The 27,095-nt window shown below is 39.9% G+C and overlaps 1 protein-coding gene across 5 annotated transcripts; it reads right to left on the bottom strand.

The window, feature by feature from the left end:
- Positions 1-27,069, bottom strand: LOC111871597 (RNA polymerase-associated protein RTF1 homolog). 5 transcript variants are annotated; one of them, XM_033754316.1, is made up of 12 exons: positions 26,989-27,069; positions 24,230-24,327; positions 19,684-19,863; positions 17,682-17,943; positions 17,091-17,277; positions 15,211-15,395; positions 14,368-14,458; positions 11,673-11,837; positions 10,758-10,918; positions 8,431-8,520; positions 7,496-7,690; positions 1-4,491 (listed from the first exon to the last, which is right to left on the bottom strand). In XM_033754316.1, the coding sequence occupies exons 2-12, from the start codon at positions 24,312-24,314 to the stop codon at positions 4,341-4,343; spliced, it is 1,752 nt and encodes a 583-aa protein (XP_033610207.1). In that variant the 5' UTR covers positions 24,315-24,327; positions 26,989-27,069; the 3' UTR covers positions 1-4,340. The 5 variants fall into 5 exon arrangements, with proteins under 5 accessions (XP_033610207.1, XP_023720579.1, XP_023720580.1 ...); XM_023864811.2 differs by lacking the exon at positions 26,989-27,069 and adding an exon at positions 24,628-24,664; XM_023864812.2 differs by lacking the exon at positions 26,989-27,069 and adding an exon at positions 24,505-24,551.
- Between the last annotated feature and the right edge of the window lie 26 nt (positions 27,070-27,095).

Genomic DNA, 27,095 nt, shown 5'->3' with positions numbered 1-27,095 from the left:
GAGTAGCTTTTACCTGAAGACGGAGACAGAATCCAGTTTCTGAAAAACTGCGTTTTGAAAAATAATCAAGACAGTTTTCGATAAAGACACAATGATGGTTAATGTCCAAAAACATATCTGTAATAATTTTGTATATATTTCCCATCTCCCATGCATGCTACATGCCCCATCCTTCTCAACCTCATCCTTTGTGTATCTCTGCTGTGATGGTGAATGTGCACAGCATAACTAGCCTAGCAACAGAAGTGTCCCAGATCATGCATTCTGTATGGGGGATTTACATTCCCTATGGTACAAATACAGAGGTCTATCACATTGACAATGTTTGGGTGAAGCATGCAAGTAACAAAGCTCTTCACTGTGTAATTAATTGCCTTTTACATTATACATCACATAACACCTCCCCCACCCTTCCTTGTATAAAATGTATCTACATGTATCTCAAACACATCCGAGGGTTCCTCATCACCAGATAGTGACATCACCATGTCATTGTAAGAAAGCACTAGATTCTACTTTCAACATACATTGGGAATCAGAATTACAATACAGGAGATCTTGTTGAGCAAACAGGAGATCTCTCCCATGCAGCTGCCAATTTAAGGTATTGTGGCATGAAAACCAGAAGAAATTGTCTCTTGCTAGGTTACGCCACAGTGAACATGTGATGATGCCATTAAACAGGGATCTGTTGCTATGCAAGAGCTGGTAAACAACACAACCATGGCAGCAGTAACATATGCAACAAGGGAAGAACTGCTGAAAACTGTGTTTTCTGTTATGTCCAATCTGAGGCTATATAGCAAGGACCTGTGAAGGCCAGTTGTAGCAGCTGAAAGTCAACAACTGAGTTAGTTAGTTGTGAGGTTGTCACCAGCCTGTAATGACATGAGAAGAAGGGATCTGTTACCACAGTGTGCCACAGTGAGAAACTGAGTGTGTGAATTAGTAAAAGCACTATGGTGAGAAGTAGTTACAATTTTGAAGTGTTAAATAAATCAAATTTCCTATCCAAACCCCATGTCCAGTCAATAGATCAGGAGCGTATGATTATTTTAAACAAAGTACATGTAGTGTCACATTTCTGCTGTAGCTGGAATCTTTTATTTGGGCAACATTTTGTTCCTCAAGGAACTGCCGTGCACATCTGAGTACACATAAAGTAGAGAAGGAAATATTCATTGCGGCCAATATCCAACTCCAAAGCACTAGAGAACTGGAATATGAGCAACATATATTGTTCCTTCACCATTCAACAAAATCAAGAATGTCTTCTTTGCAATCAGCTGTATGCATAATGTAGCTTACACATTACGGTGTTTCTTACTTTTGTATCCACACACTGGGAAAGGGGCTAGATTCACTGCTTCAGTAGGCATCCAAAATCTATACTTTCACCATGGAAAAAAGACATGGAGTACAGTTCTGTTTGTACTGCCAGGTCATGCAGTTGCATTTCCACATAACCACACTTCTAGACCATGATTTGCAACTTGGATTAATTCCATTTCAATAAGTCCAGAGCACAGTTTTGATGAAACCTTCACGAGAACTTATCATCAGAAGCATTAAAGGGTTTTAAATACATGGTTAACTAATCTGTGACCCTATGCTTTCACAGTGGTTTGCTGATATTTGTGTCACATCACACTGAGATGGGATAGTTTATGAATATTTCAGACAAAGGAGTTTCCACATGGCAACAGACAAGCCTCTGCATTTCCAATATAGGACATGCAGCAATGGGGAATTAAGTATTCTTGGGGGTTTGTATATGGACTGTTGTATATGTATTTATGAACTACTGGAGAAATCTGTGCTGAAAAATCCAATGGCAAACTTTGACACTTCCCATCTCTAGCTGCAGTTTCCTGAGACAACGCCTCCACTAATTCATTCTCACATATTACATAAAGCCCTTGAAGGACCAATCATAATCAGGATTTCACTGAATATACAAGCCATGGACTTGAGAAAATGTTTTAGAAACAAAGCAGCTGGCCCGTCGCTTGGCTTAGCTGTTGACCCCAAAGATCAACACAAGCTCCCTCAAAAATGTCAACAAACTTTTACCAGACTACACGGCATCACATCCCAGAGGATAATCTCATACCTAATATAAATTATGTAATGGCACAGGGCATGTCAGACTTGCCACTGGCACTAGGACCATGAGGGTCTATCAGACCCCAATAACTGAGTGCAGGCCTGATTAGTAGCTGGGATAGCTCAGTGGGCAGGCAATTACCTCTCCCCAGAACTTCTTGTTTACATTGGGCTTCAGCTAGGAGCAAAAGAAGCATCCGTTAAATGGGAGGACACTAAATTGGAACTTCATTGGACTGGACACAGCAGAATCTCGGAAAATGAGGATAGTTTAACATTGGAAGAGATGGGTAATGTACTAGAAGCAGCTAAAAGAGAGAAAAGTCCAAGATGGGAAAATTTAAATTTACAATATTTTAAATAAGGAAGACACCCATTAAAAGAGAAATTGTTTAACTTTTCAATAATGTCAGGCAAAATACCCAAAAAAGGGGAAACGGAATTAGACATACCTGTATCCACAAAAAAAAAAAAAATAACTGTAACAAATCATATAGAAGTATCGTATCACTGTAAAATACATCAAAACTGCTAGGTACATTTACTTACAACTGCACCCAATATAGCGAAACATGTTCAGACCACAAGGTTCTACAGAGGGAAGAGATTCCATACTCCAATAAATTATTGAAAAGGGAAGAGAATTTAACCTTCAGAGTATATTCCACTAACAGACTATGAGAAGGCTCACAATATTTCAAATAAAGAAAACTATGACACATTTTTACAAAAGGATATGTGCCAACACATTTAAAAAAGACAAAGCAAAGTTTAAAAAATCTGTATCATATAAGCAGGATACATTTCAAGGAATGAAAGAGTAAGGTAGGGTTGGTGCTTGTCCCCGGCTTCCCCCAGAAGAGATGCTGATGATCGACAGAATGGGGTTCAATCTGCATGCATCATAACATTATACATACACGGTGCTGACGACTTTTCTCACGACAGTGAGGTTCTCATTATAATGTTCACTCAGTCTATCATGTTTGGACTACAGTAAATTTGGTGTGACATGCATTTCAAGGTAGCTGAGAGGGTTAAGGATGGCTGACTGGGAAGTCCTCCCATGGAAGTACTGATAATTATGACAATTCTGAATAAGAATAAATAAGAAAGCCACAGCTGCAATACAGTCTCCCCACATTACGCCATTAACAATACAAAACTAACAAATCAGAGCCGCACAGTAATGATCAACAGACCTTCGGTTTTCCAAGTTTTTCATGATTAATTAAAATTATTTCCCATTTACAACCCTTTTCTCCATTGAAGAACTAAAGATGTATGTATAGGTGTCAGATAATACAGTAACTAAGCTACAAGCTGGACAAAAGAGGCACCAGGGTTCAGTTCCTGGCAGAGGCAAGAGATTTTCTTTTCTCCACAGTACCCAGAGCAGCTCTGGGGCCCACTCAGCCTCCTATTCAATGGGTTCTTGGCACTGTTTCCCTGGGGTAAATAGCCAAGGCATGAATCTCACTGCTCACCTCAATCTACTGGCAAGCCTAAAAATGCATGGAGCTACACCTCCACTCCCTCATAAATCTTCATGGAGTGTTCTTAATTAAGAATGTGGACAACTTTACCTTTCATCATACCTCATCAGGTGACGGAATATAAATATAAATATAAATACTAGCTTTTGGTGACTATACCATCATCTGTGAAGAAAGTACAGTTGTCCCTCTGAATAAGCACCACCCAATAAAGATGTATGGGGAACTGGAGGTATAACTTGAGGCATTCATAACATCAATATCAGATGGTTATGATCATATTCATGCCTCAGCTACTTTATTCACTGGACAGGAGGCTGGGCAAACACCAGAACCCATCATCCCTTGGAAGTGAATCTTGATCTTCCATCATCTATCATGTATCCCAGTCACTGTATTGGCACTATCAAGTATGAACAAGGTATAATTCAGAGATGAAACTACCTTGAAAATCTAATAGTGACACATGAAAGGAGAATGTCTGCACTGGCATATTAATGATCAAACTCCCACATTGACTGCCATATTCCATACGCTCAGTCAGCATGAGGACGCACCTCAGGCTTCCCCTTCCCAAGCGACAACAAAGACTTTCTGCATCTTGGTCTGCTCTATGAAACTCCACACAACGCTACACGCAACAAGCCATCTCACTCTCATAGCTTATCTTCACCTTGCGAGATACCATTCTTACACACACGCAGTCCACGCTACCATTGCAAAGTTTCAGCGGAATGGCTAAACAGTCTTCTGCCATGGTTTCCTGTCGATGCCTTTGTTTTCCTTCATATGTTTGTAGCGACATTTATTGCCAAACGCACATCCTGTTGTCCGCCAGAAATGGCATTCATCTCCATTCACTGGACCCGTGAGCTTCGCTTGATTCATGCTGCAACAAGAGAACAGCGAATGAAAACTGCATGCTAAGTCCTTTAATGAACTTCTGCCACAAAAACACAACGTCAAGGTTCCTGTCATCTGCATGTAACAGTGTGCAGCTTGGAAGGAACTTGCTTCATCCATCTTCAAGGTGGAGCCTTTTACATGCTTAACACTATTTTTCCTAGAGTCTCAAGCTTTCCGAGATACAGAAACATAAGTGAGGGAACATCTCAGAACTACAACACTATTCATAAAATTCCAAATGTGTATATTAAAGTTGAATAAATGTATTCCTAATACATGAAGAAGTTATCATCTCTTACCTATCCACAGGATGTTTTTCATACCAACTACAGATCAACCTACATGAAAATTAAGAAAGACACTTTGTTTTTTTATTGTGAAAAATAACTGTAAATACAAAAAAGGCCTAGACAATGCCCATCCTTGTAAGACTTTGTTCAGATCTGATGGATGTCAGGAGCTACAGGGGAGCCAACATTGACTCTTATCATTACTTAATAATATCAAAGATTAGAAGTCGAATATCTAATGCAAGGAAGATACATGGATCCCAGGCTAAGAAATTGAATTGTGGAAAATTGGTGGAACAAGGAGTTGCAACCAGATATACTGGATTAATTGGTGAATGCCTGGCAGGTCTCTCTGATAGTGAGGATGTCAGTGAAGCTTGGAGGGGCCTCAGAGATGTTATTATAAATGCTGCTGGTGCAGTCTTAGGAAGAGTGGAAAGGACAAAGTATAAGAATTGGTTTGATGGAGAGTGTGAGCAAGTGACAAATCAAACAAATCAGGCATATAAGAGAATGCAGCAAAGGAACCATATTCGAGGGGCCATGGAAGAATACCATGAAGTGAGAAGAAAAGAAAAAAGATGGCATAAAAAGAAGAAAAGGGAATATGATAAACAAGAACCGATTGAACAGGAGCATTTAAGAAGTTCAAACGAAACTAGAGCGTTTTATCAAAAACTAAACAAGAGTCGAAAGGTCTTTCAACCTTGAACAATCTTATGTAGAGATAAAGAAGGCACAATGTTGAGTAGCGATGAAGCAATACTGGAAAGATGGGCGCAATATTTTGAGGAATTATCAAATAGTAACACCTCTGAACAAGTGGAAGGTATGACCATAGACCGGAATCAAGGAAATTTTGATGCTGAAGAGCCAGCACCGACCATAAAAGAAGTAGAAGAAGCTATCAAAAAATTGAAAAATAATAAAGCTCCAGGAATGGATCTCATCACGGCAGAATTAGTGAAATTTGCAGGCCCAGAATATGCCAAGCACTTACATCAGCTAATAGTTAAGATATGGATAACTGAAATAATCCCAGAGGAATGGAACCTAAGTATTGTATGCCCTATCCATAAGAAAGGCGATGTCATGGTATGCTCTAATTATAGAGGAATTAGTCTGTTATGCATAGCATATAAAATATTTTCCAACATTCTATTTAACAGACTCTCTCTCTTTGTGGAAGGCATAACTGGGGACTACCAATGTGGGTTTCGTCAAGGAAGATCAACTAACGATCAGATATTCACTATTCGACAGGTCCTTGAAAAGTGTAATGAATTCCAAATTGAAACACATCATCTTTTCATTGACTTCTGATCAGCCTATGACTCCATAGATAGAGATGGAAGAGATGCACATTCCACAGAAGTCAATCACCTTACTCAGAGCCACTATGAGAAAGACCCAATGCCAAATTAAGATTCAGAATATGCTGTGAAGCCCTATAATAACTAGAAATGGAGTTCGACAAGGGGATTCCCTAGCCTGCCTTTTGTTCAATATAGCATTAGAGAAGGTAGTTAGAGATGCAGGCATCAGCACAAGGGGAACTATATTCTACAAGTCAGTTCAAATTTTGGCATTTGCAGATGGTATTGATATAATTGGTAGAACACAAAAATCTATGAAAGAAGCTTTTCTTAATTTGGAAAGAGCAGCATAAAAGATGAATTTACAAATTAACCAAAATAAAACAAAGTACATGCCGGTAACCAAGAAAGACTGTGCTAATGGACCTGCATATATTGAAATTGGCTCATATAAATTTGAGGCTGTATGTAGTTTCACTTACCGTGGATCAGAAGTTAGCTGTAGAAATGACATCAGTGATGAAATAAAAAAGCGTGTACTTGCGGCAAATAAATGTCTCCATGGCCTCAGGAAACACCTGAAATCCCAACTAATACCCAGGAAACCCAAAACTATGACATATAAAGTACTTATAAGATCAGTGCTATCTTATGCCTCTGAGACCTGGCCACTGTCAAGATCGGATGAAAGACTGTTAAGTATATTTTAAAGGAGGATCCTGTGATATATCTTTGGGCCAGTGGAAGAAAATGGAGTATGGAGGAAGATGTACAACCATGAGCTATACAAACTATTTAATGAACCAGACATTATTGGATTTATAAAGGTGAAATGGCTTGAATGGGCTGGCCACACAATACGTGCCAGCGAGAATAGAACCATCATGAAATTCCTTAATACTAAACCGGAAGGAAATAGGAGAGTGGGAAGACCAAGACTAAGATGGGAAGAATGTGTGTGGCAGGACATAAGAATTTTGGGTGTAAAGAACTGGAGGAATGTAGCATCGAATGGAGAAGAATGGCGAGCAATCCTGAGGAAGGCCAGGGCTCACAAAGGGCTGTCGTGCCGGTGATGATGATGATGATGATGAATGCCCATCCTGGAATCTGTTGTTCACATGCGTGAACTAACAGAACATATATGAAGGAAAATAGAGAGTACAGATATAACACTAATCATGTGCTGGAAATTCATGATGTTAGTGGCAGAAGGCATCCAACAGTGGACTTATGAGGGAAAACTGTGATGTTGGAAGTCTCCTGACAGATTACAGGAAAAATCAAACTGTAACTTCCCAACTACAGCAGTGTTTCTGCTAAATATAGTCTCAACTTCGTTATGAATTCTGCTCCACTCATAACTTTTGTTCTGTCTCACCCTGTAGGCACTGTCCTCTTGAGGACGATCTGCTCAGGAACTGGGTTGTTTGGGTAGCGGATTAGTAGGCGCTCCCCTCCCATGTTCTTCCCCTGAAGATGCTTCATAGCAGGGCCTGGCGCCGACTTATCCCGGAAGTTGATAAACGCGCAAAACTTCTCAGGTAGGAGACGCACACTTAGTACAACACCAAACCTATAATAGCAAAGTACCAAGATCACTTCCGGTCTTCAGACCTGCATCTGAAGTACGGTTTCATTTGCTTTCTACCGTGCATATTTCATTCAACTTTGGTTATACTGGAAATTATCATCTTACAGAGAGCTTCTCATGCACTGAAGATATGTTTAACCATTTGGAGCAAAAAGCTCGTATCAATAGTTTAGAAACATTCAGTTTGTACCCCACAGGAAACACAGCTCATCCATTACAAGTTTAGGGAAACAAGTGCTGTTTATTGTGAGAATCGTTTAAAAACCCATAAATAAACTCCGTGTGACAATATGAAGAGTATTTTAATCTTAAAGCAGGTGGTACACATAGTTACCTATGTGCTCTTAAGGGTAACAGGAAATTAATGAGAAAACTCCATGAACTCTTCATGGCAAATGACATCTGTGGTCTTCATGGTCATCTTGGGTATGATTACACCATGTAGTTTGGTAGACACCTACTGATATTCCAGAGGAATCTCCTAACTCAGAAGAAAACAACTGGAAGATGGGAAAATTTGTAAATTTATAGATAGAGCGAGGATCAGTGTATACACCACACTGCCATCTACATTAGGTCTTGCCAGGTACTTGCTAACACTGCTGTAAACTGGATCAAAACAGCTCAACAAAGAATTAGTGAACAGCATTCTTTTGTGAATCTTGTGAGAAGCTGAGGCCCCATTACTTGCTGCAGGGTCCCTTCTTGTTACACAGACTTACCTTGAGAACATTTCTATAAGTTGTTTTTCTGATACACTCTGAGTGATATTGCCAACCCAAAGAGATAAATGGCCTTCTGGATTCGTAGGACTGAAATGGTAAGAAAACAGACTTTAAAATTTAAACAGTTATTGTCTCCTCCTTGGCTCTAACAGAGATCATGGAACAACACACATTTAATTCAGTCATCTGAACAATTGCAGACATGAGACATATAAGAAAATGTAGACTCATCCCATTTTGTGTTAATTTTATGAACTCCATGAAAAGTCTGTTTGTTTGTTAGTACCGCCATTTTTCCCAAACATCACGCTGCAGGAAAAACTTGGAAAGAAAAAAAAAATATTGTACCTCGTGTCTAGAGACAACCAGAGGACAGTTGCTAATTTTGCAGCTATGGGAATGGGTTCCAGCCCCACCCAATTTATTTTCCCATTACCTCCACCATCAGAAAAGCGCTGGAATCATAACAATTGTGAATATGTAACATGCAACTTTCTTCACACTTTGGAAAGCCCAATGCACTGTTGCTAGGATAAGAGGAAAACCCCCAATCTGTCTTCCATCATAGCAATGTCTATGATTCATTTTCATTCATCATCTGTCAGATGACAGGTCTCTTCCAAAACAGTTCCTCCGCTTAATGCAATCTAGAGCTTTCTCCTTCAAATGAGAATATCCTCTTCTGTCCCCAAGGTCATCCAGCATCTTCTTACGTCATCTTCTTCGTCTTCTGGTCACTTCTATCCACCCCCTATCTTTCTCTTATTTTGTGTAGGATGTTCCTCTGCTCACTGACTCTAAATAACACTTCTTCATTCCTCCCATAATCAGTCCAACTGATCTTCCATCCTTCTCCAACACCACATTTGGTATCTCTGTATTTGGAAAGAGACTATCCAGGAAAATTTTTTCCAATTGCTTTCCACATCGCAGTACAACAGCCATTCAAAACACTCTGGTCACGCCTGTTGCTATACGAACTTGAACCATCTTGTAAGATTTTTGAGCATCATTTGTTCTGTGCTTCAAGTCGCTGCTGATGACGCTGCTTCCGGCATCAATTTTTGGTTTTGGTGTCTCTCTTTGTCTGATGCCTACACTTTGACCTGACCAGCAAGGGAGGCCCTGCCAGTAGCCATGCTACCACTGGTATAGCTCTCAGGGTAATTGGCATACTCAAACCCCCTCACCACGATAAGGTGAAGACACCAACAGGATATGGGACAGAAATAATAACAGGACAGAATAACAATAAGGATGGGAAAGAGATATATGACAGAGAAGGGAACGAGGTACAGTGGAACCTCGCTTAACGAGCATAATTTGTTCCAGAATCTTACTTGTAATGCAAAACAATTTTTCCCATATAAATTAATGTAAAATACGATAATGTGTTCCATGCCAAAAAAAATACTCAAAAAATTTTATGTATAACGTTTATTCAAAGAAAATTATATATACATTGTTAAGGACAAGGTTGGGGAAAATCACTTTCGCCTTCTCACAAATGATGTTTTCGTTTATCCATATGAGGAGCAACCTTCCAACATTGTTGAGAATACATAACTGTTGCGCAGATATTCTTGTCACTCCCTTTGAAACATCTATCTCCTTAATCTTGTACTTGTTCTTGAGGATAGTGCAAATCGTTGATGTAGACCGATTGTATGTGCGTGCTAGATCAGCCACGCTCACACCTCATTCTCGCTTTTCACTGATTTTACGTTTCATTTCTACGATTATTTTTATTCTCTTATGGCTGTCTTTTTCCGACTTTTTCTTTAGGGACATTTTTGCAAGGGTTATTAAACTTTGTACAAAAAAAATCACAAATAATATGTCTGAACACAAGTTTGGAAAAATGTGTGATCACAAGCGACATTAAGATGCTAGCGGAACGAGTGCTAAACACAGACTGATGTAGCAAGCGCACAATCCAGGACTTCCCCTCTCGTCACTCATTATGCGAGTCATTTTTTTACAATTTGTTTTGCTCATTATGCGAATTACTCGTTATGAGAGGTGTTCATTAAGCAAGGTTCCACTGTAATATGATAGAGGAGTAGAAAAACTGGGGCAATGGAACTATTTTAATGCGCAGAAGAAGGATGTAGGAAGGGGGTGAGGTACAATAGTAAGAGCAAGTAAACAGATGGGAAAGTGACAAGGGAGAAAGGGGTGAAGGAAATAAAGATACAAAAGAAAAAGGAAAGAGTGAGATAAATTATTTTCCCTCGCATCTTTCACAAATCATGCACTAGTAAATCCAAAAATCTGATAAAACTTAGACAGCAACACAACCTACTGAACTAAGTGATACTCACTCCATCTTTTTTGCTGTTTTGCCGATGACTTGCGGAGTTTGTGATGCAGCTGCAGATGAAGAGACAAAGTTCTCCTCTTCTTCGTCTGAGTAGTAGATCTCGCAGCCACTACTGTTAAAAGAAGCTGCTGGGCTCTCAGCTGTCAGCACCTCCACAGCCGCCTGACACATGAACAGACAATTCATTTGATACATGGAACCTCAATGAGACAAACTTAAAATGGGGGAAACTTTACACTTGGTATCACTGAAACTGAATGCCAAATGAGGGAGAATGTTAAAAGGATGTTATCTGGTTATCTCACAGAGATATTTCATTACCATGAGTTCTGAAAAACCTTTAAAGACTGTAACAAACACGACAGATCTATGGTTCCCAAACATTATCACTCAATGTGGCTCTTAACTGATAGTTCAGAATATGTGAATCAATGCCTGAAATTATGTAGTTTCATCAGCTCCTCCTTATGCATGCCAGCAGCCACTTCATCTAACCATAATATCACTACACGGCCAAAAATTTACAATACGGTTTCAAAATCAAATTGCCTGAAGCCTTGATGCTTCTGACTTATATTCAGGAGGTGGCAAAAACACATACTGCAAATGTCCATTAGCAACCAATGGCTGGGTAAACGCTGTTCCCACAGTGAAGTCACCCATTACTAACCACATTCCAACTCCAACGAATAACACCAAACAAGCATTTCTGTGACAATTCACTAGGCAGATATGATTACCATGGTAATTACAATGATTCCCAACTTCACTGTGGGAACAATGTTGTTACCAAATATATGATGCACAAAACTGCAAGAGTTCCTTAATGCTAGAGCAGGTGGTACACACCACTACGCTTTGAATGGCTAAATAAACAGAAAACATTTTCATGCAAGGTGCATGGCAAGGCCCAAACCTGAACAGTGCCATACTGCTGTACGGCAGCGAACGCCTGATCCTCCACAAAGCCCATCTCCACAAGCTGCTGGATCTTCACAGTTTCCAGTTCCTGCTTTGCATCATCACAGTCCTCATCCAACTGGACAACGCGTTCAAACGCTTCTTCCGCTTGCTTGTATTGCTGAAACATAAACCCAAAGTGCATTATTCTGCTATAAAACCAAAGGTAAAGCCACTACTACACATAAACAGATCTCGAAACAAGTGATGGCACGCATTCAGGAACAAGCACGGACAAGTCACCTTCATTGAATGACATGGAATGAGGGTGAAGCAGGTCAGTCTGCTGCCTGGCTTCATGCAGAGCAATCATCTGGTAACACTGAGAGGTACTGCCACTACAATATCACGTCCCTTGCCTTCTCTTGTGACATCATCACGTCATCACTTGTGGTGTGTGGTCCAGTCATGAATGTAATGGCAAAAAAAATTCCAAGTGTACAGTCCAGACCTGTCTCTTCGCAAAAATTGTGGCTTTATGGTCCAACACAGCTTGTACTCAGAACTACATCACTGTAATACATATCAGCTAGTGTAGGAAACGATAAATATTACAGAGTTTTGGTGGGGAAAACTGAAGGGAAGACATATGGCTGAAGATAACACAGATGGGAAAATAATATCACATTTGATTCAGTGTTCTCAGAGAAATCCTCATCTACTGAATATCCTTTCTACTCCCTTACTCAGTAAACTTTGATATAGTACATAACGCACATTTAGCGTAAGAAATGAGGCTCCACCTTCCACAATTCATACCTTGATGTAGTGCAATCATGTTCAAAACAATCAACATTCAACTGACCTAATCCTTCCAGCCACAGAATGGCTCTGGGGTCAACTCAACTTCCAACAGAAATGACTACTAGGAATTTACCTAGGGGTAAAGGGCAGATGGTGGGTATGGCTGACAACCTCTCTGCCTTGAACTGATTGTCTAGAAAATGTGGGAGCCTCGACATCTCACAATCCTATGGGCCTCCATGGCCTGTTACAGGGACAGCATTTTGACTGCATTTATTTGTGCAGAAAAAACTTTTAACAAATTACAAAAAGAAATTTCTCAATTGCAATATTTATAGAAACTCTTACAGAAGTATGAACAGTTTCTTGCTGTAACTCTGCATATCCATGTAGTAAAAAACCTCAATGTAGTTAATGTAAGAGAAGTCACTATCCCAGATTGAACAAATACAGGGTGCACATAAAGTCTGGAAACACTTTAAATTATTTATTGCACAAGAAATACAAATTATACAGATATCATATATATATCATTTTCAAGAGATACTGAAAGTTTGTATGTGCGCCAATGCGCGTAATTCTGTCATTTGCCGATAGTCACCATTAGTTGCAAACGTGGCGACTTCAGGTGCCAAGAAGGCTTTGTGTGTGTTAGAATTGGACAAAAACAAATGTGCTACACATGTGCAACAAAAGTTTAGGACCAAGTATGGTAAGAAGCCACCAACAAGGAAGGCAATTCACCACTAGCACAAGAAATTTGTGGCTACAGGTTGCTTGTGCCCAGAAAGAAAGAGTGGACATCCCGGTGCAAGCGAAGGGGATGAGGAGCATGTAAAAGAGATATTCACGAGGAGTCTGATGAAATCAGTGCGTCAAGCGTCCCGTCAACTCCAAATGCCCCCGGTGACAGTGTGGAAAGTTCTGCGCAAGAAGCTGACTATCAAGCTATTCAAATTGCAGCTACTGCATAAGCTAAATGACAATGACAAAGGTAAGCACTTTGAGTTCTGTTGTCAGTTGCAACAACTGACAGAGGATGACGATGGGTTCGTGAACCACTTAATTTTTAGCGACAAAGTGACATTTCACACTTATGGGACAGTGAACAGGCATAGCCGTTGAAGCAAGAATTTGATTACCGTGTGGACGTCTGCCGAGTCACTCATGGTTCCCACATCGAAAGTTTATGAGGTAAAAACAAACTTTCAGAGTTTTTCTGTCTGCATAATTTGTAGTTCTTGTGCAATAAATAATTTAAGTGTTCCCGGACTTTATGTACACCCTGTATAAGAGTTTCACTGCAAATGGATCTTAAAGAAACTGGGTTGGATGATACAGACTGGATTCGGGGGAATCAGGATAGGCTCCACCAGTGCTCAGTATCAAACCTTCAAAATCCATAAAAGGCACAAAATTTCTTTAACATCTGAGCAACTATTAGATTCTCAAGAGGTAGTCTGTTCCACAATCTATAGAACACAGCACTCTCGGGAACAGGCTCACGGGAAATGAAACTGAGAACGTAGAACTGGATGCAAGAGCTGAGACATTCCTCAAAACACATGGGTAATATTGGGCACGATGAACAAGAAACGAGCAGAAAAATATGTATCAAATAAATGCAACCTTTCTGCTCTCTGCCTAAAACACCTCTGGGGGTACATCATGCCTTGAGTAAGGAACCTTAGAAAAGAAAAGTCCGGTATGTTCAATAAGATCCACAGTGTGGCGATTTCTGTCCCCAACGCATCTAGTAATCCTGTAATGAGAATGCAATGATCTGCATTGCTATCTGATGATGTCATGCCCTCAAAGTTATTTTAGTCACACTCCGTAACACAAGCCCCCTTCATGAGCCCCTACATCAGGTCTGAAGTAGGCAACCCAGCAACTGAAAAATGTACCTTCAACCCACGAAGAGCTTCCCCTCTTCTGTAATAACCCTTAGGGTTCTGTGGGGCAAACATTATTGCTTTGTCTGCATCCTTGAGTGCTCTGAAAACAAGAGAGGAAAACATTACACCTCTTAATATATAAATAAGTACTAAAGTCCAACAAGTGTGACNTAACACCTGTACAGTGTGGAAACAAGAACTAGCCGCGCCAGCACTTAGACATAGGGCGAGTAACCCTAAGAATTTTAAATTTTAAATTTTAAATTTAGAGTGATTTAAAAACATCATAACTAAAGATTTTATAGTGCTACAACAGGAATATCAAATTTGACGTGTGCAATATAATCTACATACCAGACACATATCAACGAGATTGATGTTGATAATACGAAAAAGGTGACATTGTGTTTTAAATGTTAAATTTTAGACTGGGTTCAGTGTGGCAGCAACGTTAAGAGTATACACCTGATGATGGCCGATAGAGGCCGAAACATGTAGTGTAGAAGGAACAAGATCAAGGAAATATAATATATATTGTTTGCACTTGGGACGGAGCTTGTATCATTTATCGTGTAGAGTGCAACAGGATGCTTAAATATAATATAATAAGTGTGACTAGTTTAATGTAAGTAAAAGTTTTGCCTTTACATGTTTTGTCCAGTACTGACCATCACCAGAAGGCATGGCCAACACTACAAAGTAATCACTTCCCACAGGCTGGTTCAGCATATGGTGTCAATACAATATCAGTGGACTCTTAAGCCATGAGCCACATCCCACAAGGCTGTAACCGTAATATTCGCCACTGTCAGAACCTCAAATCTCACAATACCATGATGTTCAATGACTCACTTGGTATACTGTCCCAGTTGGCAATAGCAGAAGCTGCGGTTCCCATAGAACCTATGGTCATTATGCACAAAACGTATTGCTTTCGTAAAGTAGTCCACAGCCTCGGTGTACTCCTCTCTGCTTGCTGCGTTGTAACCCTCCACGGCCAACCTCTCACTCTCCGTTACAGCCAAATCTTCTGCATCCTGCAACACAACAAACTTTACACACCACCATCTCAACCTGACAGTAACTTCTGATTCGCTGCAAACTTTTAGTATTTATATGTTCAGTGCATGAGGGAGCTACTGTCTGTTCTCTACAGGGTTCATCTCTGAAGCTACACAGCCAAATGGTTTTATTTAATGATGCTATCCATATCTCATATAATACCACATAGAATGATACAATGATCAGTGAATAGTCAACTGAAAATGATGTAGAAGGAAGTATCCTAACATTTTCCTAGAGGAACTGTGAAACATCAAAAGCTGCAGCCATGACAGGTCCAGATTTAAATCTGGGATCCCAAAAGATGAACCAGTAGAGCTACAAACTTCATCGCAACACTTGGCATGACCCTCTGTAATGATACTGTTCATCTAAAACATGTCTGAATGTACACCATAATTTGAGTACCAAACTTTATAGATGAAAAGACCTTTGTGTTCAGTGAGATCTCCTGCACGGTGTTTGTCTGCCACTGTATGCTGAAAACAGAATCTAATAACTTTATAGGGACGTCACAACAAAGTAAGCCGCTACCTACTTACAACACAATTATGAAGATGTTTTCTACACAGTTTAGATCTGTATGAGCCAAAACTGACATCAATGCAAATGAGGTGCATAAAGCAGGCAAGAATGTGTTTCGAAACTACATATAACTCCTGTATGAGTTGCGGCTCACGTGGCAGTGAATATCAACACTACTGTCTTCTGGATCTGATGTGTAGTCTGGTTTCAAATTGCTGATGTTTCAGCTGATGCTCTTGCTTCCATTGTTAGTGCAGAAGAGTAAACCAAACATGGAAAAAAGTGTTATGGGCATACAAAGAGGCACCATGAAACTGGGGGCCTGAGTCAAGAAATCGGCACTGTCTTCCATCCCCCACTATCCATAGCACAGCTTCCACCTGGCAGATGGTGACAGCAAGTTGGTAGCCATCAACCACACTACAAGAGGCCAGCAATCCTCGAGCAGAAATTATGGCACCAGAGGTAAGGCTCTAACTCCCATCATGTCCACATAAAGTTCTGTGTTGTATTATTTAAATGCCATTACTGTTACTGTATTTTAGTAAGTAAGCAGCTATAGACCGCCCCTGTGCTCTGGTGGTCAGAGGTCCTGGCTACAGATTCCTGGTTCTACCAAATTTCCTGAGAAGTACTGGGTCTGGAACAGGGTCCACTCAGCCTCATGAGGATAACTGAGGAGCTATTTCAAGGAAACAGAAGCCCCGGTCTAGAAAACTGAGGTTAATGGCCATGGAGAATCTTTGCGCTGACCACACGACACCCTGTATCTGCTAAAGTTGGTATTAACTTCGCAGACAAGCAGCAGTTGCTCGGTTGGTATAATTTGCTTGCAGACTAAAACCATGGACTTTTGTTCTTTTGTTTAAGTAAGTAGCTGTACTATATGGCGCTGAACGGTAGGATGGTAGAAACAATGAACTGAAAATGATATGGAAGGAAGGTCAGTGCCTAATTGGGGTAATACTCAAGTAATTGCCTGGAAGGCCTGAGGAAAGCTAGGAAGACCTCAGTCTCAATAGCCATTGCCTTGGCTGAGACCAAAACCAAGCACCATCCAAATGTGAGTCTATAAGCTGTTGCCATGCCAACCTGATTGGTTCTGAAATGTGTTTGCATTTAGCACGGAACACTAACTCACTTACTGGAGGTTTCCTAGCGTTACTGGTTCGTTGGCTGCGGTCCATGTGACTAATAGCAGTCGTGTTGCAACTTCGCTTGTTTTTGCTAACGGCAACAGACACAAAGGCAGAGTTTGGATCTAGAAAATCCTCTTCTTCCTCTTCGCGTTCATCCGTTGGCTGCGCAGAAAAACTGTCTCCGTTCAATTTACTGTGGACAATACAACATTTCATTTACTAACACACTGAAAACCCGCTTTCTGAGGTGGTCATTTGAGTGGATTAAATAAATTATTAGAGGTTCCAACATGTTTCAATGATAGCAACACCTGCAGACATGAGCCGACAACTGAATCAACAGAACCCATAAGTGCTATATAGTTAACAGTAGAATCCCCATTTGACGTTCTTCACATTTGTCTCATTTAACGTTCAAGCTCCGTGATCCCAAATCATTAACCTGCATTATATTTCGTCCATTACGATTCTCATTCAGTCCCAAGTCGCTGATCACAAATTTCTGGAAAAATTAAATAGATCACAGTATACACGAATGAAGCAACGACATTCGGTGCTTGGCAACTGTATGGAAAAGCAAGCTGTAGATGTCCTCACCTTTTGCTATTTTTATTTGTCATCTTTTTACTGGACTGTGATACATTCTCCTTTTTACTGATATTACCGTTACTATTATTTTTACTTTTACTATTGGCACAATTTATTTCTTTTTCCTCTTTTTTCTTTTCTCTTCTCCTCTTCTTTTTTGCTTTCCTTTTTTCCACTTTCCGTTTCTCACGCTCCTCCTCAGCAACGAGCTCCTCCGCGTTCTTTTCGGCAATCTCTGGAAGCAACATGGGCAATTCCCTTTCATTCACACCTGGAGGACAAGCAAATGTTTCTGTTACATGACAACATCAACACAAATATCTATAAATCACCTAACTATATAGTGAGGTCATAAAAAAGTCCTATGGATCAACCTCCTCCTTCCAAATCCCTGCCCATTTTGTTCACACAAATGTTGGTAATGACACCCTTCATTAGCAACAAGCGCTTTGGGCCACATGGCATATGCCAGATGTGAATACAAGGGCAGGATGAATGGGAATGAAGGACTGTCCACATTCCAAGCGACGTCCTTCTGCAGCATCAGCAGCGCCAAACTATACTGAACTAACTATCTAGTAGCAGAACCCAAACGTCCAACCTACCAACAACAAAACTCACCACTGGATCTGTTTGTCTCATAGACTTCACACCGTTTTCTGTGAGACCCAGCTCAGTAATGCACTTGCGGTTCTCACAGCAATGACTTCTGGGATGTGACGCTGTGTAGTTCAGTAGTTTGGGGCACAACCAGCACTGAGCAGACTTACAGACATCTATCAAACCACACAGCATTACAACCCAGAAGGCTGTAGTCTTCATCTTAATGTTACCTGAGTCTGAGTCTTCCAAGAAGTTACTCTGCCAAGATATGTATAAATCAGTCACGAAGATGGTAGACTTCTGGGGTCTTAATGCCATGTAAATATCAGAATGAATGCTGTCACATCTCAGAAGACCCCACCTTAACAATTGCTGCTGTGAAACCTCAAATCTCAAATGAGTTACTGTTCACGTTAATATTGTAAATAAACACATACACAAATGTGCACAAGTTAGTTTTGTATGTTTTGTGTATCATCTCTCATTAGCAAACTCCCCCAGCCTGCAGCAAGACAAGTGCCAGGCCAGAGATAAAGCCCCTAACTTAAAAACTGAGGATGTGATAATGCGCTGCCTGATCAGGACTATGGCACACCTCAGGGGGCAGTGATGGATGATTAGCAGGGAGAATTGTGAGAAAAGTTGGGTGAAGTTCACATCGGTCCCCTAGGACTGAACCCAGACCTCCACAGTGAGAAGCCAGCTTCTAACTGTCTGAGCTATGGCATGGTATAGTAAATTGTTGAATGAATGATTTTCAAGGAACTCACCCCTTTTACAAAATGGGTCAGTACAGGTCTGTACAATTTCCACAAAAGAGTTAACCATGGTGCTTAAAATTTTCTTCCTATTATATTATTACCACCTGTTCTCTCATTTCTTTCTCTTATGCCTTTTGCATATTTATCTCCTTCTCTTTCTTCCATGCTGCTTTCCGATAACTTTAATTTACCCCCATTCCCCAATCATCAGTCATCTCCCCCTTCCTTCCTTCTTCTCCTTTGCAACATGACAGTTCCCTTCTATTCACTCTACAGTGTCTTTACACCTTTTGTCTCTCTATGTCCTTTCATCCTTTCTGTTGTATTCTTTTCCCATTCTTTCTATCTCTACACTGTGTTTCCATCTTTCCATATCCTATGAATGGCATGTAACACTTTCCTTCGGCTGACAGGAACTGTCAATCACATGTTTCAACTGTCCCTTTATTAATAAAACGAGCAACTTTCTCACCTAAAATACTTTGTTTGTTATCATGGCTCATAGTTTTTGAAGATGGTTCCTAGATTTATGTGAAACGTGTGCAGGCTTCAGGTAGTATACAAAATAAACAACAGACATAAGTGTCAGGAGGAGCATTATGAAGCCTGGCAACAGAACTGCTTTCAAATAGACTGTTTTCCATTACCTCTCTTTTTCCGCAGACCTCTAAGAAACTTTATTCTGTCCTCATGGGCCTGGGCCTGCTGAAACAGGTGCAACATAAGATCCCGGTCATCAAACTCAGAAGTGGACTCTGATGTGCTTCCAAAATCATCATCGTCATAATCATCAATATCCGAAACATCAGAAAACGCATCTGTACAAGCTGAAAAAGAAAATTAGTTATTTCAGGACAGTGTCAAGTAAGTAGTCTACGCAGCTCTGAACGAGGATGACTAATGGAGTGGGAAATGTTTGGAAGGGAACCTAACTGGGGTACTATCCTGTCATTTGCTTGGAGGAACTCAGAAAAACGACACAATACCTCAGTGAGGATAGCCAATATCCTGTCCAATGAAGAGAACGGAGGTCCACTGACTTTACATAGGAATGTCATGTCCTTACCAGTTTTTGTCAGTCATTTTGTGACACTGCCACTAACTTGACTTCAGTACGTCAAATGGTAGGATGACAGATGAATGGCAAATTGGAAAGGACGTGGAAGGAAGTTGCTGTACCCTAATTTGAGGTACTAGCCCTGCATTTTCAAAGAGGGACTCAAGGAAAAAAAAAAAGGCTGAATTCAGGGTCTGTAGTGTGCTTCATGAGACTCAAACTGAGTACCTTCTGAATACAAGTACAGAGCATTGCTGCTATGCAAGCCTCTTTCATAGTTGCCAGTTTCAACTCTGAGCAGCTTTGCCTGACAATCTGTCATGCCTGTTAACGTTTATGATCACATTCTGTATGCGACTTTTCAGGCTAATTTCCGCACGATAAGATTTTCTTATGTTGACCTGTAACCACCACAAACACAAATTATGACAGCCCAGTCAACAAAGTGTTTGGCTACAGGTAGGCCAACTGAGATTTGATTCCTGGGACAAGCACGGGTCCTCTTCTTTCCTCATGTCCAGTGTCCAGGCAGTGCTCCAGCTGATGGGCACTCGTAGTGATTTCTCCTTATGCAAAACCTCCAAACCATTACATTATAAGCTTCCAACTTGCACCAAAATAAAGGGCTGGAGTTTCACGTCCACCATTCCATACATCTAAACATGCACGGTGCTTCAGTCAAAGCATGCAAGTACTAGGTATTTTCGAAAAACAAGAAAATGCCACACTTTAACAAAATAAATACCTCTATACAGAGCACCTCCATCTGGTACCATGGTCAAGAAAGGTGGAGCTATACCTCCACTTCCCCATGTGTCTTCATGGCACAGTGCTTAACTAAGCAAGCATGGGTACAACTTCACCTTTATACAGTGACACCAAGCTGGATGGTAAGGGGAAAGCTATCGCTGTGCTTAATTAACTCATTCATAGTCACATATTTATGTGATGAGGAGACACATAATCTACACCTTTCTCACCATGAAAATCTCAGAACTCATAAATGCAGATGTCATGTCCTAAAAATATACTAACATTTAGAGAAAATGCCATAACATGGCCTCCCTGTCTGCATATGAACTCAAGTCTTTCACAGGTGAAATTAAAAGTTTTACATACAAAACGTGATCTTCAGCTTTTAAAATGGATATGGAGAGATACAATGGAAGGAGTGCAATGTACATAACAATGTAACTCTTCTGTTCCGTTTCCTACCGTGGACCTAACACAGAATAGCCAAACTCATTACTCCGAACTCTTGCCAGTATGAGAAGTAGCCACCGCTGTTAAAACGGTGTGCAAGTGTTGTGGTTAAGATTTTGTACGTGATGTGAATCCCCATTCCGACCATCTCTTTTAAATTACATGAGTAAACTCGAATTTCTTAATTCCAGAGTCCATACTTCTCTAAAAGTTCAGACACTTTATAGTAAAACTCCTGATTATCCAACCAAAACTGAACTGAAGGACAGTCAGATAATATGAATAACATTAAAGGTATGGGACAAATATCTACATAACTTGTTCATTAACATAAAAAAAACGAGTGCACATATTCACTGCTGCTAACAAATTAATACTAACTGTGTCAACAAGGCAAACAGGGAGATGTGCAGCAGCAATAGCATGTGCGTATGCACGCTGCATTCTCACCATTGCTTGTCTCAAGCTGGAGAACCTGAGATCACACAACTGGACTTCTACCATACTGTGACCCTGACAGGGAACGGAGCCATATCCCAGACAAAGAATATGTACTCTTGCTCGTAACACACAAGACGGAAGACACACTTTGACCAAAATCACACACAATGATGAGAAACATGCACATATAAGAATCATCAATACTGGAAAGATTTTCTGATCCTGCAATATCTCCGATAACCCTCTCACACCAGTTAACCGTGTGAATTAAAGGCAGAGGTTAGGCCCGTGTGCCGTGATGCCGTCCAGCTGCAACTTACTGGTTAGTTTCTGTTGTTGGGTATGAGGTTCCACTATAAGCAGTATGATCTGAGCTGGAACATCATACTGTTCAAAGAGAAACACTGCCTCCATCTTCAGGACTAAGCAAGATTCTTCAACCCTAAAATGTTTGTCTCTCTCCAAACTGCATGGTATTACAGCCCATGAAAGCATACTCTTCAGGTTAGTTTTATGTTCCTAGTAACTCCATATAAGTACCAAGAAATAGAACTCATGCAAAATATTCTATTTTCAACTTCTCATCTTCACACACCAGGTGTGCCTTGGGTGACACACCATCTTAACTTCATACACGAATTGTGTCTCGAGTTGCACACCATGTGTGACGCATGAGGACATTTCTCAAATAACTAACATCTTTAGACATGGGAGCAAGACAGTTATAAATTGACTCCAATGGTAATGAAGAACACTGAAGACCCACCCAAATCACAGGCAATGCAAGAACACACTCACTCCCATGTGCAACAGATAACACAAGCATGCATCTCACTGTTACTAAAGATCTAACACTGAAATGAGGGGAATGTTAAATGGAACATACTTAAACACTGACATTACTGACTTGTGAGCACTGAAACTCAGTGTTAACAGAGGGACAACCTTGCAATGAGGTTCCATTGAATTGTTTTAAATCTGTACTGGGAAACTGTTTAATTTGGCTGTTCATTGTTCACGGTTTATCTCAGTCCATTCTTCAGAATAGCATGCTAGTTATTCCTTTACAATTTTATTATAACATGCTGGTTAACTACAATCAAAGTCCATGGAGCTGAGTCATACTTGTGAAGATGGTAGTCACTCACCTGGTTCACAACAGCCCCCCCACTGGACTGGATCCTCAGACACTGCAATTCAGTCCACATTCTCACACCTCATTTAAGATCTACTTCAATAATATCCTCCCATCTGCATCTAAGTACCCCCACAATATTGCTAGTGTGATGGACCAGGATGAAGCAAATGAAATTTTTCCAACTTACATTGGCATCACACTTTTAACAAACACCCTAAAGAGGAGGCACAAGGACACAAACCATATCAGTTCAAGATCTTAAATATTAGACATTAATAAGATTTTTAATCCAAATAATTGTAAATAATTTTCATATAACAGCTTCTAAATATATATTATGAGCTTTCTAACAGTAGTTCCTGAAGATGGTCACAGCTGACCAAAACATGTAAAGGCAATAAATATCTACAAATTGAATTGAACTGATACCTGTGTTATCAATTATTCTATAATAGTTTACCAGTGTGATGGGCCAGAATGAATAAAGTTAAACCCTACACCCAATTTTTCACTTACACTCAAACCCAGGCTAGCACAAAATCTGACAATGTAAACATTAGCCAGTGTACAAATTTACTATGAAGTGAATAATGAATGTAAACAATGCCTAATGATGGCTCTTATGACTGAATTATGAAGCTAACCAGAGAATATATAATTGATGTTATATATTGGGTTGTGCCCATGGACCTACTTATAACTTTATCCAAATGTTAAACTCGGGATACTTGAAATCTAAAACTGGTAAAAACCAATTCACATAGGCAAAAGAGCATTCCATACTGCATAATAACACACATCTATATGCCTGCTATGATACATGTACTGAAGCATCATCATAGAGTGGCTACCAGTGACTTCCTACTACCCACATGCACTGGCCCATTACATACTACAGTTGCGATTAAAAGAGATGTTCTAATAAATATTCATCAGGATTACCAAAGAAGAATGTCCTTTCACATTCCATTAATGGCATGCTTACATACATAATCAAAATGAATTCTTCATTTATCGTGGAAATATGGCTGATGACATAAAACAAACTAATTAAAATAAAAGTCACGGTGCCGAAGAACGCCTGAAATATTTTTATAACCAAAATTCTAAAATCGCGTCACTCGAACATCCTACACCATAATGACGGCAGGCAACTCCAGATGCAACACATGTTATTAAGGATCAGAAATGGTTCAACTTCTCATGCACAAACTACCACCTACAAAGAAAAGGATGAGAATACTTAAATCCCAGTAGGGCAGCATTCCTATTATCTACACACTCAGTGCATGCTAACCCAAGTGTCATCATTACATGTTAGAATCGCCAGCTATAAAACACCTTACTTGCTTACCACTTCCATCATTTTGTCCAAAAATTACTTTGAACTTCTCGATAACATCTGGTATTCCGGAATGTTGCGTAAAGTCCTTTGCCATTATTTCCGTTTATCTTGAAATAAAGAAAGTAAAGCAATTCATTTAGGTTAAGTCTCTCGAGTAAAACTACAACATATTTTCACCTAACAAACCACTACGTTCATTAGATACGCTCAAGAGGCTCGGAAAACCGAAACGTCAAAATCTCAGACTTTTTCACTTAAAAGGCCCTAAAGCCAATAATATATACAGCATAGATCACGTCAAAAATTCCATTACAAACTCTTCCACCAACACGATCCATTCCCCCTCCCTTTCTATTTCTCGCTGCTTCCGGCTGCTTCGTTCCCGCTCGTTACCGCTCGTTACTTACCGCGATCTCTGCTAACGGCACGAAGAGGAAGAAAATCCCTGCCTTCGCCTGTTGGCCTTCGGTTTACTTATAAAGAGGCCAGATTCCACAACTGCAAGGCGCTACTTTTTCAAAACCTTAACTAGAGGGTAGCACGGACCGAATCCGTCAGACACTAACACGGAAGCGATTTTTTAAAAATGCATTGCATATAGACGACGAAAAATTAATAGTAGTATGAAGTATAATTTAAAATGTCTGATACGAGTATATAATCTTTTATACCTGACAGAAAGTGTTGATTGTCATAGGAATTCATGCACAAAAGAGTAAAACTGATTTTAATTATGTTTGACAGTGTAGAAAATCATTCATTCCTCCCTTCCCCTTTTCTCTCCTTCCTGTTGTTTGGTGGTTTTTGTAGAAGTATTTCACAGGTGGCCATACTGGGCCCCAAAACTGCTTTGATCTGCAGAACGTTTTAATCTGAATTTCAGGATTGACTAGCTCTTCACTACATTGGTTTGACTCCTCATACCAGTATCATGTCATGAGAAAAAAACAGCCCTCCACATATGAATATACATTACTTACTGGAACTGACATCATGACTAACACAGTTTTTATCAAATTAGAAATTGTACTTCCAGATGGGAACACACTTTCAGCCAGTTTTCTCCAACACTCATATCCTCAAAATTTATCATTTGCATCAGATTAGCAATGCAATGTGGAACTGTTGTGAACTCTTCATACACCCCATCTATGATGACAATAGGCTGACAGATTCAATGTGGTGACTTTTCAACCAGTCAATGCATGACATGAAGAACTCCTGAGTAATGGTTGAATGACATTTGGCACTATATTAACCAATAGCTGCATTCTGGCTACTCTCAAAGCCACGTCCTTGTAACATCTTTTCCTTTCCAATGAAATCACAAACATTTTCCACTGTCATAATCTCTGCATAAATGTACACTGAAATCACGAAGTTTCACACTAAACTGGAAATCAGTGTTGCAGAATATTAACTGAGGTCCACTCAGACTCCTATCTAATGTGCGATGGGAGCTCATTTCCTAACAGCCATGGAGCTGAGGTTAAGAATGCATGGACTTATGCCTCCATTCCCCCACATCTTCAAGGCATGGCATTTACTTTACAAGACAGCATAATCTGCAATTATGGGACAGCAAAGGAAGGGAGACAGAGAAGGGACACACTCGGAAAACTTCACTGAAGAATCATCAGGGAAATGTTTTCAAACATATCTGATGAACCAACGATAGATGTAGCTATGACACAAACATGACAATTTATCACTGCCTTGCAATTACCTCAGATAAGTGAGGGCCCTATCTTGAACCAGTTCAACACAGCCCAATAACCTACATCCCATGTATGTCTTGTTCCCTCAAGTTATCATCCATAAAGCTTTCAAAACAAGTTACATATCCACTGGCATTGCCTGGGGTTAATTCACACACATATAATCATGTTCATCTTAATATGAGTAATACTAATATACAGTAATATTATTGTAGGGAAATGAATGAATTACAACATAAATCTTCCTCCTCTTGTGAATTTCTAAAAAGGAGGAAAAGAATTAGATATCTCAAAAACTATAATAAGCAGACAAAGAAAATAAGACAAATAAGATTCCTGGTACTCATTTCCATTAGAGGCTGACTTGACCCCAGGGCCATAGTGTGGCTGAAAGGATTAGGTAAACTGAAAAAATCCACCTCATCGGGACTCAAACTTGCAACCTTCATGCTTGTAACATAGTGCCTCAAACCAACTATGCTACTGCGAATTATGCTATGTTGAAAGGTTTTAAAACAATAAGCAAAATAACTGTCTTGGGGATTTTCCAAAATTTTGGGGGATTCAAATGTCTAAAGTCTCCCCAAGTAGGTCCCCTACCATCAAGTAAAATGTGATCAAAATAGGCCCAAGGGTATAGAAAGGTAGAGAGAAAAAACAAAAAAACTGAACACAGACTATCCATCTGCATGTAACCACTTGAGAATTGGTTAATGGATTTTTGTTTCTTAATGGGGAGTTTTACTAAAATGTGTCAACATTTTAGAATTCTGACTGAAATAGGGCAACGGCAACCTATATGTTTCTCTGACCATCTCATGGATAACTCACTAAATATTTATCCAGAAAAAAAAACGATTTCAGAAAACTATGCAGTGAAACTTTTCACTTGTCTTTTACATGTTATGCCTCTTCCACTGTGGGCCAAAAAAATTATACTAGGTAAACTATGCAAGTGCGAAACAGAACCTCTTTATCTAGAAGAGAAGCCATATCCTTGCAATTATTCTTTTGTGTGAAATCACCTTTAAATCATACTAATATACTCACAATTCCCTAAACATTTTGGGCACCGCCAAAAGGGAACTAATGCTCCATTGTCTTCAGTGAAGTTTCCAACAAGCTTTAAGCTGATATTCCCATTTTATATTCAACTC

The sequence above is a fragment of the Cryptotermes secundus genome, unplaced genomic scaffold, assembly GCF_002891405.2.
Source record: "Cryptotermes secundus unplaced genomic scaffold, Csec_1.0 scaffold1876, whole genome shotgun sequence".
NCBI lineage: Eukaryota > Metazoa > Arthropoda > Insecta > Blattodea > Kalotermitidae > Cryptotermes > Cryptotermes secundus.
Note: the sequence above shows the minus strand (reverse complement) of the source record. Positions and strands in the feature narration are given on the sequence as shown.